The 13,756-nt window shown below is 62.9% G+C and overlaps 3 protein-coding genes across 9 annotated transcripts in view; 2 read left to right on the top strand and 1 right to left on the bottom strand.

Annotated features, from left to right (window-relative positions):
• Positions 1-4,163, top strand: part of DGCR2 (DiGeorge syndrome critical region gene 2) — an 89,081-nt gene extending 84,918 nt beyond the window's left edge. For all 7 annotated transcript variants that reach the window (XM_044775461.2, XM_044775459.2, XM_070516641.1 and 4 more), the window contains one exon: positions 1,201-4,163. In XM_044775461.2, coding sequence (XP_044631396.2) covers positions 1,201-1,457 — 257 coding nt within the window. In that variant the 3' untranslated portion in view covers positions 1,458-4,163. The remainder of the gene's footprint in view (positions 1-1,200) is intronic.
• Positions 4,164-5,480: 1,317 nt separating this feature from the next.
• On the top strand, positions 5,481-9,071 carry LOC106826776 (carbonic anhydrase 15-like). Its single transcript, XM_014834282.3, has 8 exons — positions 5,481-5,671; positions 5,929-5,964; positions 6,582-6,752; positions 7,284-7,444; positions 7,546-7,638; positions 8,017-8,083; positions 8,180-8,346; positions 8,428-9,071. The coding sequence occupies exons 1-8, from the start codon at positions 5,584-5,586 to the stop codon at positions 8,650-8,652; spliced, it is 1,008 nt and encodes a 335-aa protein (XP_014689768.2). The 5' UTR covers positions 5,481-5,583; the 3' UTR covers positions 8,653-9,071.
• Positions 9,072-9,874: 803 nt separating this feature from the next.
• On the bottom strand, positions 9,875-10,842 carry LOC123287943 (protein FAM246B-like). The gene has a single exon (XM_070516639.1). It carries the CDS (start codon positions 10,695-10,697, stop codon positions 10,017-10,019), a length of 681 nt encoding a protein of 226 aa, XP_070372740.1. The 5' UTR covers positions 10,698-10,842; the 3' UTR covers positions 9,875-10,016.
• Positions 10,843-13,756: the final 2,914 nt, after the last annotated feature.

The following is a 13,756-nucleotide window of genomic DNA, read 5'->3' as shown; positions in this document are numbered from 1 at the left end:
TCTCTCATGTTGGGGGGCAGCTCTGAAGTGGAAAGAAAGTGTTGGTTCTGTGATGTTGGGCTGATGACTCAAGTCTTGGCCCTCTGGTACTGCAGAAGATCCTCACAGGGCTGTGTAGCACAAGAGGAGTGGCAGGTGCCTCGCCCTTTGCCTGGCTGTCCCTGTGCCTGGTGTGCATTGCAGGTGTCCTATCCTGTTTCCCTGTGTGCTACACCCTCTAACGTACATGCACCTGCACACACATGCCCCCCTGCTGTATGATGGAGGGCAGTGCCCGCCCCAGAATGGCTGGCCCCTTTCGTGCCCACACCCTCAGCAGAATGGGCATCGCAAGAGCAGCACTCCCGTTCTCTTGGTCATGTGTGTTCAACTCAAATGGCTCCTCTGTGGTCTTTGAGGGTGGGAAAGACTTGGATTTGACCCTGCCCTTGGGGCACAGGTTGTCATAGTCTGTGGTCAGGGCGCCAGGGTAGAATGAGCTTCCTGCCAGGGATGCAGCTAGGGGACCACAGGTCCCACATGCCTCCATGACCAGGCTGCAGGGGAGGAGATGCTTCGCAGGGCAGGGCAGCAGGATGGCTGGGACCATGGGGAGTGGCCAGGGGGTGCACGTCCTGGGCCCTTGTGCCCCGAGCTTTCAGAGAGAGCCTGTGGTAGGTAATAGGGAGCAGGCAGCCTGAAGGGAGTGGGCTGCCACAGGCCTCCCTCAAACCAGAGCTTTCTGCAGGCCCCCTGTTTTTGCGGGGCTGCCTACTCTGGCCCTCTGTCCCACCCTCTCATCCCCGTATTCCAGCCTCAGCTCCTGGCCTGGAGGCTGCGCACACTCTGTTGACCTGTCCGCCCCCAGCCCAGTAACTCCCTAATGCCCCTTGAGTCCTGCTTTGACCCCCACTGAATCTGAGAGGGTTTCTCCCCTTCCCTCCCTTTGTTCTGGTGACTCTATCAAAGCATGTCCCCCTCAATACACACTGTGGTTTGTTCACTGCTGCCCCCCTGTACCATGTACCATGGCAGCCCCCCACAGTGGGATGGTAAGGGGCAAGCCCAGCATGGCCTGGTCGGGGTGGGTATCTCCCCCGCCCCCTACAGCAGGAGGGGGAACATTCAGGCAAGAGAACTGTCCCCTGGTTCTGTCCAGCCAACCCTTTTTCCCTATTCCAGGCCCACTGCCCTTCTGACACCCTCTGTCTCCTCCTGCAGACGACGATGCCTTTGAGCCAGCAGAGGCTGCCCCACCAACCCCAGGGGATGGTGGCGGTGAAGGTGCCTCATCACGGTGCCTGGAACAGCCTCTGCCCGCCACAGGGGCCCCTCTGGCAGACCTGGAAGACTCAGCCGACAGCAGCAGCGCCCTACTTGTGCCCCCTGACCCCACGCAGAGTGGGAGCACCTCGGCCACAGAGGCACTGCCAGGGGGTGGCCACCACAGCCGCAGTTCCCTCAATACCGTGGTGTAGAGGACGGCCCGGCCCTCAGCCCCGACGGGCGGGGAGCATCCATTTGCTGTGAAGAAAACACCGATCCCCGTGGAGACTTGAGGGGCCTCTGAGTGAGCCTGGACCCAACTGCAGCACACACTCACTCACAGCATGCGGGTGCACATGGAGACCACGCCACCTCCTGAGGGAGCGAGCGCCTGCACCCAGTCTCCTTCAGGGCTTCAAAGACATGCATAGCTTTGGGTCACTGTCCTTTTTAAGCGGCAGAAGAATGACAAAGTTTGTTCAAACTATATGTTTGAGAAGTAGGGAACAAAGAAGGTGGTGTGGGCCTGGGCGGGGGCCTAGCCACACCCAGCCTTCCCAGCTTTGGTGGGCTGGCTTGCTGCAGCATGCCATCCAGAGGAGTCTGCTGCCCACCCAGGACGGCCACAGTGCACCTCTCTGGCCACTGCTCTGGAGGGCACTTCTGGGCGCCAGGGTATTTGTGGACTGTCAGTATCGTCTGGGCGGTGGACTGGTCTGCTGCAGGGCAGATGGCCTTGGAGGTTGCTCCAGTGGCTGCTCTGGGGGTGGCTTTCCACGAGTCCAGCTGTGAACATTGAGGGTGACCCTGTCCCAGGCTGGGGCCTGGCCTGGGTCTCTGTTGCCCGAGGCCCTGGGAAAGGGAGCCTGAAGGAGTTTGAACTCTCCACTCTGTCTTTCCAGGTGGCTCTGCAAAGCCCAGTTCTGTGCCAGGAGGCCCTGGCCCGGCCCCTTCAGTTTTCTCCCCAGCATTACTGTGCATGGCTCCCCCAGGAGGTGGCTCTGGAGCTGGACCAAGGCCCTTGGCCATGCATGAGTGTCCTGGCCCTGGATCCTCTGCTGGGGCTTGGGAGCAAAGCTGGCTCCTGTCTGCTACCCTCTGGAGCCCTGGAGCCCCTCCTGTTGAGTTTGCCCCTGGGGCTGGCCTGCCACCATTCCACCTTATTTGTGCCATAAAAGGTTGTTTCCTTAGGGGGGGGGTGGCTGAAAGTAGGTTCTGGGCCGTGTCCATCTCCTGAAAGTCCACTTCTTGCACACCACCGCCACCACTGGAACCAAGTGCCCTGTGACCGCATGCCACCTTCCCGTCCTCAGCAGCGCAGGGTGCTGGGTGCCCTGCCCGGGGGCCTTTTGACCGAGGGACCCTGATGCCTGTTCCTGGGCAGTGGTCTTGTCTCCTGACACGGGGCTTTTACCGTTTCTGAGGTTTGGAGATTAAGCGGGTTCTGTGCGATTTTTAGCACATCCATATCTTTTCTATGTTGAATGTTTGGATCTCTTCCTTTGTGTGTGTGTGTGTGTCTATGTCTGTGTGTATCTGTGTGTGTCCAAGTGGTGGCGGTAAACAGGAATTCGAACATGGGGCCCCACTTTCCCAGGCCGGCCATAGCCTCTTGGGTGGCACTGAGGCGTGACCAGATCTTCGTCTCTGCCCCTTGTCTCAGAACCTGGAGCCCTGTTCCTGAGCCCCCTTGCAGACCAACGTGCAGCAAGGGGATCATTGACTTGAAGTGGGTGCTTCTGTGGTGCTGTGGTGACACACCTCGGTGGCACTGCCCAGTTCTAGGCATGTTCTCGCACTCTCTGCTTGGAAACCTGCTTTGTTCTTCCAGTATGGAATGAGATTCTTGAGTTGCCCCACAGACCTGACTTTTGTCCCTAGAGCTGGCCAGAGGTGTGAGTTTTGTCATTGAACTGCCTGTCCTTGGGCTTGGCCTGCAGGAGTCGAGTGCTGGAGGCAGGCCTCACGCCCCTTGCTAAAGGGCTGGTCCTTCATTGAGAATGGCGTCCTGGGCACATGTGCCCACGCTGGCTGCTGAAGACAAAGCAGGAAGTGTGTCATGCCTCGAGTGTGTACTGGGCACAGGCCTTGTGGGTGCCAAGTGAGAGTCCTGAGCGTGCCTGCTTTGGACTGATTACCCTAATGGAGCTCCACTGGGGCCTGGCCCCAACAGCTCAGGGTCCCTCCCAGCCCCCCCGTGTCTGGCCCAGGCCTCAACACTATGTGTACAGGACAGGGCAGCTGGCATGAGATGTGTGGGACTGGGGAACTTCTTTTGGGGACTGAAGGACTGCTGGGGCCAGTCAGGCATGCAGGAGGAAGGGGTGGCCTGAAGCAGACCATGAGGGCTGTAGAGGGTGGGCCTGTTCTGGACTGGCCAGGGTTCTGTCCAACGTTGCTCAGCCTACTGGCATCCTTAGGCTGAGCAGAAGGCCTGTGTGCAGTGCTGCTCCAGACCTGCCTGCTGCCTGCTGCATCTCCAGGAGTTGGTGCCCCGGGAGCTCAGCTCTGCTGGAGGGCGGTTGTGCGGGGAGCAGGAGGAGAGCTGGGGTCTGCTCTGTCCAGTCGCTGCCCTTTGTAAGATCTGGTTGTGCTCCATGGCCTGGTGAAGAATCCTGAGGCCAGCCCTGGCTGAGACTCTTGTGCTCCTGTGGGAGAAGGGCACCCCTGCCCCATGCACACTGGGCCCCTGGAGGGACAGGACAGGCTCTTGGGAGGGCACCCCTCCCTCAGGACCTGACCTGCCTGGTGGAGGTGGGAGTCAATACTGTACATTGTCTCAATGCCTATTCTTTATGTTTTCCTTTCACTAAGGGTTTTTAGTTTGGGTTTATTTTTGGTTGGGTTGGCACTAATCCTTTTCTTAAGATGCTGTGAGAACCATTTCATCCAAATGCCAAATAAATTTATGTTCTGGAGGAGGCGTGGTCAGTCCTTGGTGTGACCCAAGCTGGGGTGGGAGGCTCCCGCCAAGTTGCCACCGAGGCACAGGTGCGGAGATGGGTGGATGGAGGAGGTGGGTCATCTGTGGAAGCCAAGGGCAGGCACAGGGCTCTGAGACCCCCCTGTCCTTTCAGTTCTCCAGCAGTGGTCCTTCCAATAATTTCCCAATTTGTGATTTGGGCACAAGAGGGCACCCAGAGGACTCAACCTTGGGCAGATCCTCGTGCTTGCCTTCCTAACCCACCATCCTGGCTGTCAGCCCAGCTGGGGGAGTGCAGCAGTCAGATGGGTGAGGGGTGGTCGGGGTTAGAAAAGGAACCAGGGAGTTTCTCAGCCAGGATAGGAATTTTGAGGAGGCAGCCCCTCATTCCTGAACACATCTGCATGGCTGAGGGTGGTCCTGAGCCCCTGGTCGCCATCAGCTGCCAGGGAGGGGCCGCCTCCCTTCCCCCAAGTGGGAGGAGCCCAGGCCTCGGGATTGGGAAAAGGCGCCAGGTGCAGAGGTGTTCTCCCTACCTCTGGCATCCTCAACCCGCAGGCCCAGTTGTGCTTACGGTCGCCACCGGCACACCAGCACCCGGCTGCTGAGCTCTTTCTGGACGGTGGCGTCTTTTCTCCTGGCCACACCAAGAGGTGGAGATAACAGATCCCCACTTTCCAGGAGAGCAAACTGAGGCTCGGGCCACAGCATGGGGTCTGCTGGACGCCAGAGCCCTCAGGGCCTCCGGAGCTGCTGCGGAAGCGGAGTCCCAGCCTGAGCCAGGCAGGGCAATGGGGGTGGGATGCAGCTTCCTGGAGACCCACTGGTGAGGTGGTCCCCCAAAGAAGGGCAGGCCTGGAGCAGGGCTCCATCTCATCCCAGGTCTGCAGGAGAGCCCCAGTAAAAGCAAGGCTGTAGTTTTTGGGGGGGTCCCAGAGGAGAGGAGAGGTGCCCTCCCATGCCCTCCTTAAACCCGGCCCCACAAGTCAAGGGCACTGAGATCCAAGGTGGTCTCCCCCTTGAACTTCCGTCCTTGCTGGTTGCCTTTGCATGTCACTCCTGGTTCCCATCCTCCATTTCTTCATCTTTAAGTGAGCATAATAGACCCCACCCCCCAGGATTAATTAGGGGGTCCCGTGTAGAACGTTTAGCAGCCGTAAATGCCAACGATTGTTGCTGGCATGCAGCTGCGGCCCTGGGGTCACAGCATGTGCCTGGTGAGCTCGGAGCTCTCTCTTCCCTGTGCTGGCCCTGTCTGGGTGCCCCCCCCCCCCCATATGTCCTCTGCAGTGGCTGACCTGTGAGCCAACAGGACTTAGCCACGCCCCTAGCCCACCCCACTAATAAATATACAGCTGCCTCGTCCTGCCGTCCTCCAGCACTTTCCAGTCCTCTGGAGTTGCAGCTGCTGCAGCATGTTGTCTCGGGGCTCTGCACTCACCTTCCTTGCCCTCAAGCTCTCCTTCCTCGCATTGCTGCTGGTTGTGGATGCGGACTCCGAGGGTGAGCACCGGGACTCTGCCCATCTTGAGTCTACCGCACCTCCCCACCCTTCTTCTCCGCCTGAGGCCCTGCTACTGGGGTGGGGGTGGGGGGTTCTTTTAGGAAGGAGTTACTGGAGTTGGGGCAACAGGAGAGCAGGGTCTGCACTGGCTTCCCCTGGCCTAAGCTGTCCCCTCCTATTCTTGAACCCTGAATGGGATGGAGCTGGGAGAGGGCCCAAATGGCTCCTCAGCTCAATCCCTTCCCTCTCTCCACAGGAGCCTGGTGCTATGACTCCCAGGACCCAAAGTGTGGTGAGGACAGAGTGTCATGTGAGGCTGTGTGCAATTGGTCTGTGTCCTGTGGCCACTAGACAGTCTGGTACAAATGTGGTCAAAAGGTGGTCTGCACGAGGCTCTTCTGTGGTCTCTGCAGGTTTCTCTTGATAGTCCTGGGCCACAGTAGCACAAGGCAGTGTGCATGTGACTGTCCCTCTGCATGTGTGTCCGGGTCCATGGCTGCTGTGATCTCCAGTCCTGCTGTGTGTGCAAAGCTGCTCCTATCAGGCGGGGCCTGTAAGCCTGTCAGTGTGGTCAGCCCATGTGTGTGCAGGTGGTGGAAGTCCCCACTGTGAATGTGTGGCCGTGTGCCAGGAGACCCTTCCATCCTCGTTCCTGTGGGGCAGTCACCTATAGGTGACTGTCAAGTGTGGCCTAGGTCAGGTGGTGCCTGCCTGGGTGAGAGTGTTGCAAACCGGTGGCTTGGCCAGGGTGGGGGGAGGTGCCACTTGTGACCTGTCCGTGGGGGTGGAGGGAGAAGCTGGCTAGTCTCTGGGTATGTGTGGGAGGGAGGGAGAGGCCACCTTCCTCTGTGCACCCCCAAGTTGCCTCCCTGACCACCCACCTACAGACCCCAGGCCTTGTTCCCTCAGGCCCCACCCACTGGAAGGAGATAGCCCCTGCCTGTGGGGGTCCAGCCCAGTCTCCCATCAACATTGACCTTCACCTGGTCCAGCGGGACCTCACCCTCAGACCTTTCATCTTTCATGGCTACGACTCAGCACCTCCGGGCCCATGGACTCTGGAGAATGATGGCCATACAGGTCAGCACCCTGGGCTCAGGACCTCCCAAAGACAGGGGCAGGAACCCCTTGCATTGAGCGGGAACTCCCTTACACACACGGGGATCAGGACCCCTCCAAAAGAGATGAGACACTAAACAGGGGTCAAAGACCTCCCTTACATGGGTCAGGAAGCTCCCTACCAATAGGAATCGGCCATTGCCCCTGAGGACCAGGAGTCAGGACATACCTACAAGTCAGAACTCCCCACAGCACCAGGGTGCCCGGGAGTAGTCACAAGCCCCTACAATCACACTTAGCTGCCTTGGGTCAGGACTCCTGCCCCAGGAGGGCCACCCTCTCCCTGCCATGCAGGGTAGGGGTTTCCACTGCAGTCTGTGGAGCCCCTCCCCACTGACCAGCAGAGGGCCTGGACTGTGTCCTAGTTCTATGGAGGCCCAGCCAGGGAGCAGGCTGTCCCGGGGGGACCTTTGCTTGAACCCTGTGCCCTAATGGCACAAAGGCGGGTAGGTGGGGGGAAGGGAAGGGTCTCATGTGCTTCCTCGCCCTCAGTGCTGCTCCACGTGGACACTGGCCCGCAGAGCCGCCTGGAGATGCAGGGTGCTGGGCTGCCACTACCTGCCTACCGTGCACTGCAGCTACACTTCCACTGGGGGGGCCCTGGGCGAGCAGGCTCAGAGCACAGCCTGGACGGGCAGCGCCGCCCCATGGAGGTGGGCTCAGGCATGGGGTAGGGTGGCGGGAGTGGCCTATGGAGGCCAGGGGGTGCATGGTGGGGGCGGCTGGGTACCTCCCATGGTCTGTGCCTCCCCAGATGCACGCGGTCCACATGAACACGCGGTACCAGAGCATGGGGGAGGCTCGAGGTCACCCTGATGGGCTGGCAGTGCTGGCCGTGTTCTTGGCGGTGAGGGAGGGGCCCTGTGACTCCTCACTGTGAGGGAGGGAGGGGCTGTGTGACTCTGTGTGCTTCCCAGAAAGGGGGTCAACTGGGGTCTGCAGCGGGGGCAGGGTGGGACTGTGGAGTTTGTGGTGGAGTAGAGGGGGTTCCGGGGTCTGTAGGGTTTAAAGGGTTCTGTGGGAGGATGGGGCCAGTGGGACGTAGTTGATCTGCAGGGTCGGGGTAGGGGGATCCTCCTCTCCCCAGCAGATCTCCCAGATCCCCCGCACTGGGAGTCTACCCTCCTCCCACTTAGAGGCTCCCCCAGACTCCCTCAGACTCCCTCAGAGTTCCCCCTTTGGAGACCCCCACTCAGAGCTCCTCTCACTTGGAGCCCCTCCCCAGGAGCAGGACTCTGACAACGCCAACTTCTCGGCCCTTGTGTCGGGCCTGAAAAACGTGTCTGCGCGCGGTGAGGAGCGCCGGGTCCCACCTGGGCTAGGGGTGCTGGGGGCCGGGGCGTTGGGCACAGGGAGTCCAGTTCCAACCCCGCCGCCACTCCCCCCAGGGGTCTCCGTGGATCTGGCGTCCACCTTCCCGCTGGCCTCGCTGCTGCCCGGCGCCTCCGGCCTCTCGCGCTACTATCGCTACTCGGGGTCGCTGACCACGCCCGGCTGCGAGCCCGCCGTGCTCTGGACGGTCTTCGAGGACGCGGTGCCCATCGGGCGCGCGCAGGTGGGGCCGCCGCGCCTTCCCTGGGCGGGGCTGCCCGCCGCCCGGCCGCCGTTCTTGACCGGCTCTGCCCCGCACCCTCAGGTGGCCCAGTTCCAGTCGGTGCCCCAGGCCGGGCCCCCAGGCTCGCAGCCCGCGCCGCTCACAGAGAACTTCCGCCCGCAGCAGCCTCTCGGGGGGCGCAGGGTCTCGGCCTCTCCTGGCGCCTCCGTCCGCGGGGCAGCCCCGGCCCCCGCTCCCCGCCTGGCCCGCGTGCGCGGGGCTCTGCTGGGCCTGGCGCTCAGCCTGTGCCTCCAGCCGGGCCCCTAGGATCCAGACGCGACCCTGCTCCTGCAATAAACGGTACACGGAGTGAGCTTGGCCTCATGTGGCTGGCGGGGGGAGGGGTCTGGGGCGCACTGCCTCCCCCACGGAAGCGGGATTCCTGCTGTAACCCACCAAGGCCTCGGTGGGCCTGTCCATATACAACCAGGACTCCCCTGACTGACCTTCCCCTACCCCACCACAGCCAGTCCCAGACCGCCAGGCGTAACCCCAGACCTCCCCGGACCCCTCTGAGAGGGAGAAGGCACCCCATCTCCCAACCTTCACAGTATGTCTAAATCCCCTGGTAAGACAGAAGGAGAAAAGCTAGCAGGCCTTAGAACGGCCACCTGCTGAAGCAGAAGATTACACGTTTTATTTTAAAAACCACTGGCTGACGGGCCCTGGGACACTGCCTGTGGTTCAATGATGCCTCCAGCTGACTTTTCCGCGAGGCCAGGCCGGAGAAGCTGCTGCTTCCAGGCTCGGCTGAGCGGGTCCTGGTGACAGGAACAGCCAATGAAAGGCGAAACGAGGCGAAACGGTGCCCAAGTGACACTGGGAAGTCACGCTGCAGAGTCTGAGTGTAGGGTACCACTTTCTGGAGAGATACTAGTGTCCAGGTGACTGCCTGTGGAGAGGCCCAGTGAAGGGGTAAGTGTCCTTGTTATCACTGTCCAAAGCGAAGCTAAGAGTCCAAGAGACGCTGACTAGGGGCAGCCGTGTCCAGGCAACGCTGTCCAGTGGGAGGATGAGTCCGGCGGATAGAGCGAAGCTGCTGTCCCGTTGATGTCCCGTGGAATGTGGCTGTGTATCCATCCGGGTGACACTGTCCTGACTGAGGCTGTGTCAGGTGACGAGGTCCCCACAGCCCACGTGTCCCAGGCGTCTGTTGCTTGGGGTGGGATCACATTCTATCCCAGTGCGTGAAATCCCTGCCTCCTCGCCAGACCCTTAAAAGAAAAAACAACCCGCAACCTCCTCCCGTGAGGCAGAGTCGTCCCGCCGGGCCGCAGACGCTTAGGCTCACCCCGCCCCGTGCCCTCACTGAGGCTGACATACCCCTGGGCCAGACACTTCCCCGGCTTTAAGGCCCAAAGGGGCTTCCCCCCACCCAGCCCCCAGGCTCGGTCTCCAGTGGTGATCGCCGGCTGTGCGGAGCCACCCGCACCTCGCGGACGCGATCCCGGCGGCCCCAGCCCGCTCTGTCCTGCCGCCTACACCCCAACACCGGAGCACCAGCTGGCGCGTCCAAGGACCCCTCTCTCCGAGCCACGCTCCACGCGGGGGCGGATCTGTCCCCTTGCTCCTCCGGCCGGGGGCGGCGCCTCCAGGAGCACCTCGCCCCAGGCCCCCTCGGCGCGGCCGGCTCAGTCCCCGCCGCCCTGCGGCGCCCCGGGCGGCACCGGCGTCTTCTTCAGGTTCTTCCGGGCCGGGGCCCGGTTGGCGCCGCCGTCGGCGGGACCGTCCGGGGCGGCGGAGGCGGCGGCGGGCCTCGCGACCGCGGCCAGGGCGTTCACGGTGCCGAGCGCCCGCAGCAGGGCCGGGCCGCGGGGGGCGGCGCGGGGCTCGCGGCGGGCGGGCGGCGGCGGCAGCGCGCGCAGGGCGTCCAGCTCCTCCCGCAGCTCCGCGCGCAGCGCCGCGAGCCCCGCGCCCAGCTCGGCGCGCACGGCCGCCAGGCCCTCCTGCAGCCGCCGCTCGCTCACCTCCAGGACGCCCGCCGGGTAGGTGGCCCCGCCGCGCGGCTCCCCGCACACCGAGCACACCGAGGCGCGGCTGCGCGCGTCCGCCCGCGCCCCGGCCCCCGCCGCCGCCGCCCCCGCGCGCTCCACCAGCCGCAGCAGCCGGGGCGCGTCGGCCCGCGCCGCCGCCTCGGCCCGGAGTTGGCCCCGCAGGCGGGCCAGGCTGCCCGGGGCGCGGGCTTCTTCGGCTCCCGGCCCGTTGGGCTGCGGCCCGAGGTCCCGCCGGCGGCCGGCGGCGCGCCGCAGGGCCTCGCTGGCGCCGTACGCGCTGCGCGCCTGGGCCCACTGGCGTCCGGGCTCAGCTGCCATCCGCGCCGCCGCCACCGCCACCAGCGCTCGGCCTGTCTGGGAGCCCCAGCCTGCAGCCTAGCGACCGCTGGGCCCGAGCGACGCGCTGTGGAGAGGGCCCCCGGGACCGCTGTGGGAACGACCGAGGCCTCAGGGGGTCTGCCCTGGGGCCTGGGGAACCCCTGCAGGGCCGGGCCAGGGCGCTTGGGTATTATGGGGGGCGCCGCCGGCAGGCTTGAGTGTGCTGGACTTGCCCGCGGGGACCGCGCTGTCGTGGGTCTCAAGGAGGGGCTTGGACTAGCTTCTGGGCAGAGGTGACAGGACGTGGAGCCCAGGCGCCCAAACCAGAGTCGGGAACCGAGCTTACATCCTCTGCTGCAAGCTACTGTCGCCATCCCAGTCAGGGGAAGGCAGACAGCCCTCATCGCTGGCTGGGGCCCCTCCGTCCATACCATGGTCCAGGCCACTATCATCTCCCCACTCCGTCCCCTGCCGTCCACACACAGCTTCAGGACGCCCTGGTTACAGGCGTCTCCACGCACGCGCTTCTGCCCCTCCGTTCAGGCTATGCAGGGTGCTCGGTTCCTCTCGGCGACCCTGCCCTCGGGAGGCTGCGGAGGTCCTGGCCCATCTCACGGCCTGTGTCCCAGCCAGGTCTTCTTTCACCTCCTCTAACCCAATGACCTTCTTCACCCCTCTGGGCCTTTGCTTAGGCTGTTCTTGTCGCCTGGAATGACCCCTCAATCGCCTGGCGCCTCCCACTGTCCCACTTCTCCAGCACAGCCATCCTTGACTGCCCCCCACCCAGGAAGCTCAGGCCCCTCCCCACAGCGCCCCTTACGGTCATGGTTAAATGGCTCTCTGTTCTGTGTCCACCTCCATCCACAGTGGGGTCTGAGCACAGGGCTGGGTCACCAGGTACTCAGTGGTGCTAAGCATGCTGGGTGTTGGATGAAGGAGCAGATGGGCAAATGAGTCTGGAGCTGAGGGTCCTGAGTGGGCCACCCACCCTAGCCAACCTCTCCACCTCCTTGGCCTGGCATTCCAGGCCCTCATGACCATCCCTGCTGACTTTCCAGTCCCTGCCATCTTTTCACCTTCTGTGGGAGCCCCTCACCACTGCACCCTGGGGCCTTTGCCTGCACAGTGCTGCCGCTGCCCATCACAGGGCTGTGGGTGGTGTGCCATGGGCCCCTCTGGAGGCCAGCATCCCCCACCCACATGTTGTTCTCACTGCATTCGAGGGCCTAGTTAAGACTCTGGGGCCTCCCCAGCAAATTGTGTGGAGGGGGTCCTGGCATGGATCCAGGCTGGGCTGAGAAGGGAGACAGCAGGGCGGCCACTGGGACCTGTGTCCCCAGGACCCACAGGGGCCTAGCCTCCATGTGTGTATGTGTGTGTGCGCGAGATTGGAGGTGCTGTCGACCCTGTTCTTGGGCAGCCCTGGCCCCAGGCCACGGTAAAGAGGCCAGGGTCCCCTCTATTTGTTCCTTCATTCATTCACTCATTCGTTCCTTGCAGCCAGTCTCTCTGGAAGGTGCAGGAGGTGAGAATTTAGCACACTGTCAAGCCCTCAGCATGCACCCCCCCACATCCCCCGTCCTTGCTGAGTCACCTGGCCATCTGGGAGCTCCAGCATCTGGCTCTGCTGGTCCCTAGAGCCTCGTTACCGCACCCCCGCCCCTCCTCCAGTAATTAAAATACTGCAGACAGGAGAGCCTTGGAGCCTTGGATTCCTTCCCCAGGCCTGCTGGAGCCAGGGCGTGTGAGCCGGACATCTGAGCCTCACCTGTGAAATGAAGGAGGCCCCTATGCTCCCCAGGAGGGGGCAGCAGGGAGGCTGGGAGGGTGGGAAAGGGCGCAGGCGAGACTCCAGGTTTGCCGACCAGCAGGTGTGGATGTGAGAGCCGGGAGGGGTGAGGGTGCTGCCAGGGCAGCAGCTGTGGGCCGACAAAGGGTGGGAGTTTCGGCGTCTCTGACTGTTGAGACTGGTGGAGGGGGTGTGAGATGAACAGAGCTTTTGCAGTGAGGAGTTCAGGTTCCTGCAACCGCTGCAGATGTGGGGTCGTGGCTCGTGGTAAAGGGTCCCACAGCCATGGGCGTGGAGAAGATGGATAGCACGGGAGCAAGTGCCGAGCGGGAAGGAGGCCCTGGGAACCCCGATGGGTCCTGAGGAGGGCTGCAGAGGTGTTGGTGAGGGGCGAACAGGCAGGTATGGTCAGCAAGACCCTGAGTCCCTGAGGTCGAATGCAGTGAGGGTTGAGAAGTAGGTCGTGGTGACCCTGGCCCAGGCTGCATCGGTGGAGGGGCTGGGCAGAAGCTGAGGACTCAAGGTGAAGAGATGGCTTGGGGAGCCCTGGCTGAGCCTGGCTGGTCAGAGCAGAGGTGAATGTCGTCCCTTCAGAAGGGACGGGCCAAGAAGAAGGGACAGAGCTGGGGGCAGCAGGGGACATACACACAGGCCTGCTTTCTAGTTCCTCCTGGAAGCTCCTCACAGCCCAGCCTGCCCCGCGGCTCCCTGCACTGAGTTGCTGACAAGGGCCCAGGGCAGGGCCCAGCTCCTTCCCTGCCCCATCCCTCCTCTGTGTGCCCAGGGCCAGGGGCCAGGCATGCTGGGGGTGGGGAGGCCACCAGCTCCCAGGGCTGCCCCGAGCCCAGCTCTGTGCATTCAGGTGGGCCCTCCCATGCAGACAGGGTGGGCAATTTGCGACCTTGTCACTCATTAACTTATTAACAGTGCCGGGCCTCAGCAGGGCCAGGAGGAGAGAAAACCCTGGGGCTCTGGGCGCAGGGGGGCAGTCACTCCATGGGACTTAACTGTTGTCACTTTTGCACTCTGTTGCCATTAAACCGTGGCAGCCACCTGGAGAGGAGGTTTTATTTCCCAGATCCTGAGGGCAGGACAGAGCTCAGAGGGCAGGGCCAGGCCAGATTTGCACATTGAGGGGCTCTGATGGCCTCTGAGGCGGGAGAGGAGCAGCCTTGTGACTGTAGCTTCAAGGTCATCAGGGGGCATCTGGAAACGCAGATCCCCAGGTCTCCCCTGACCCCAGGAGGTGGAGTTGGGTGTGGGTGCTTGA

Source organism: Equus asinus, chromosome 8 (genome assembly GCF_041296235.1).
Source record: "Equus asinus isolate D_3611 breed Donkey chromosome 8, EquAss-T2T_v2, whole genome shotgun sequence".
NCBI lineage: Eukaryota > Metazoa > Chordata > Mammalia > Perissodactyla > Equidae > Equus > Equus asinus.
Note: the sequence above shows the minus strand (reverse complement) of the source record. Positions and strands in the feature narration are given on the sequence as shown.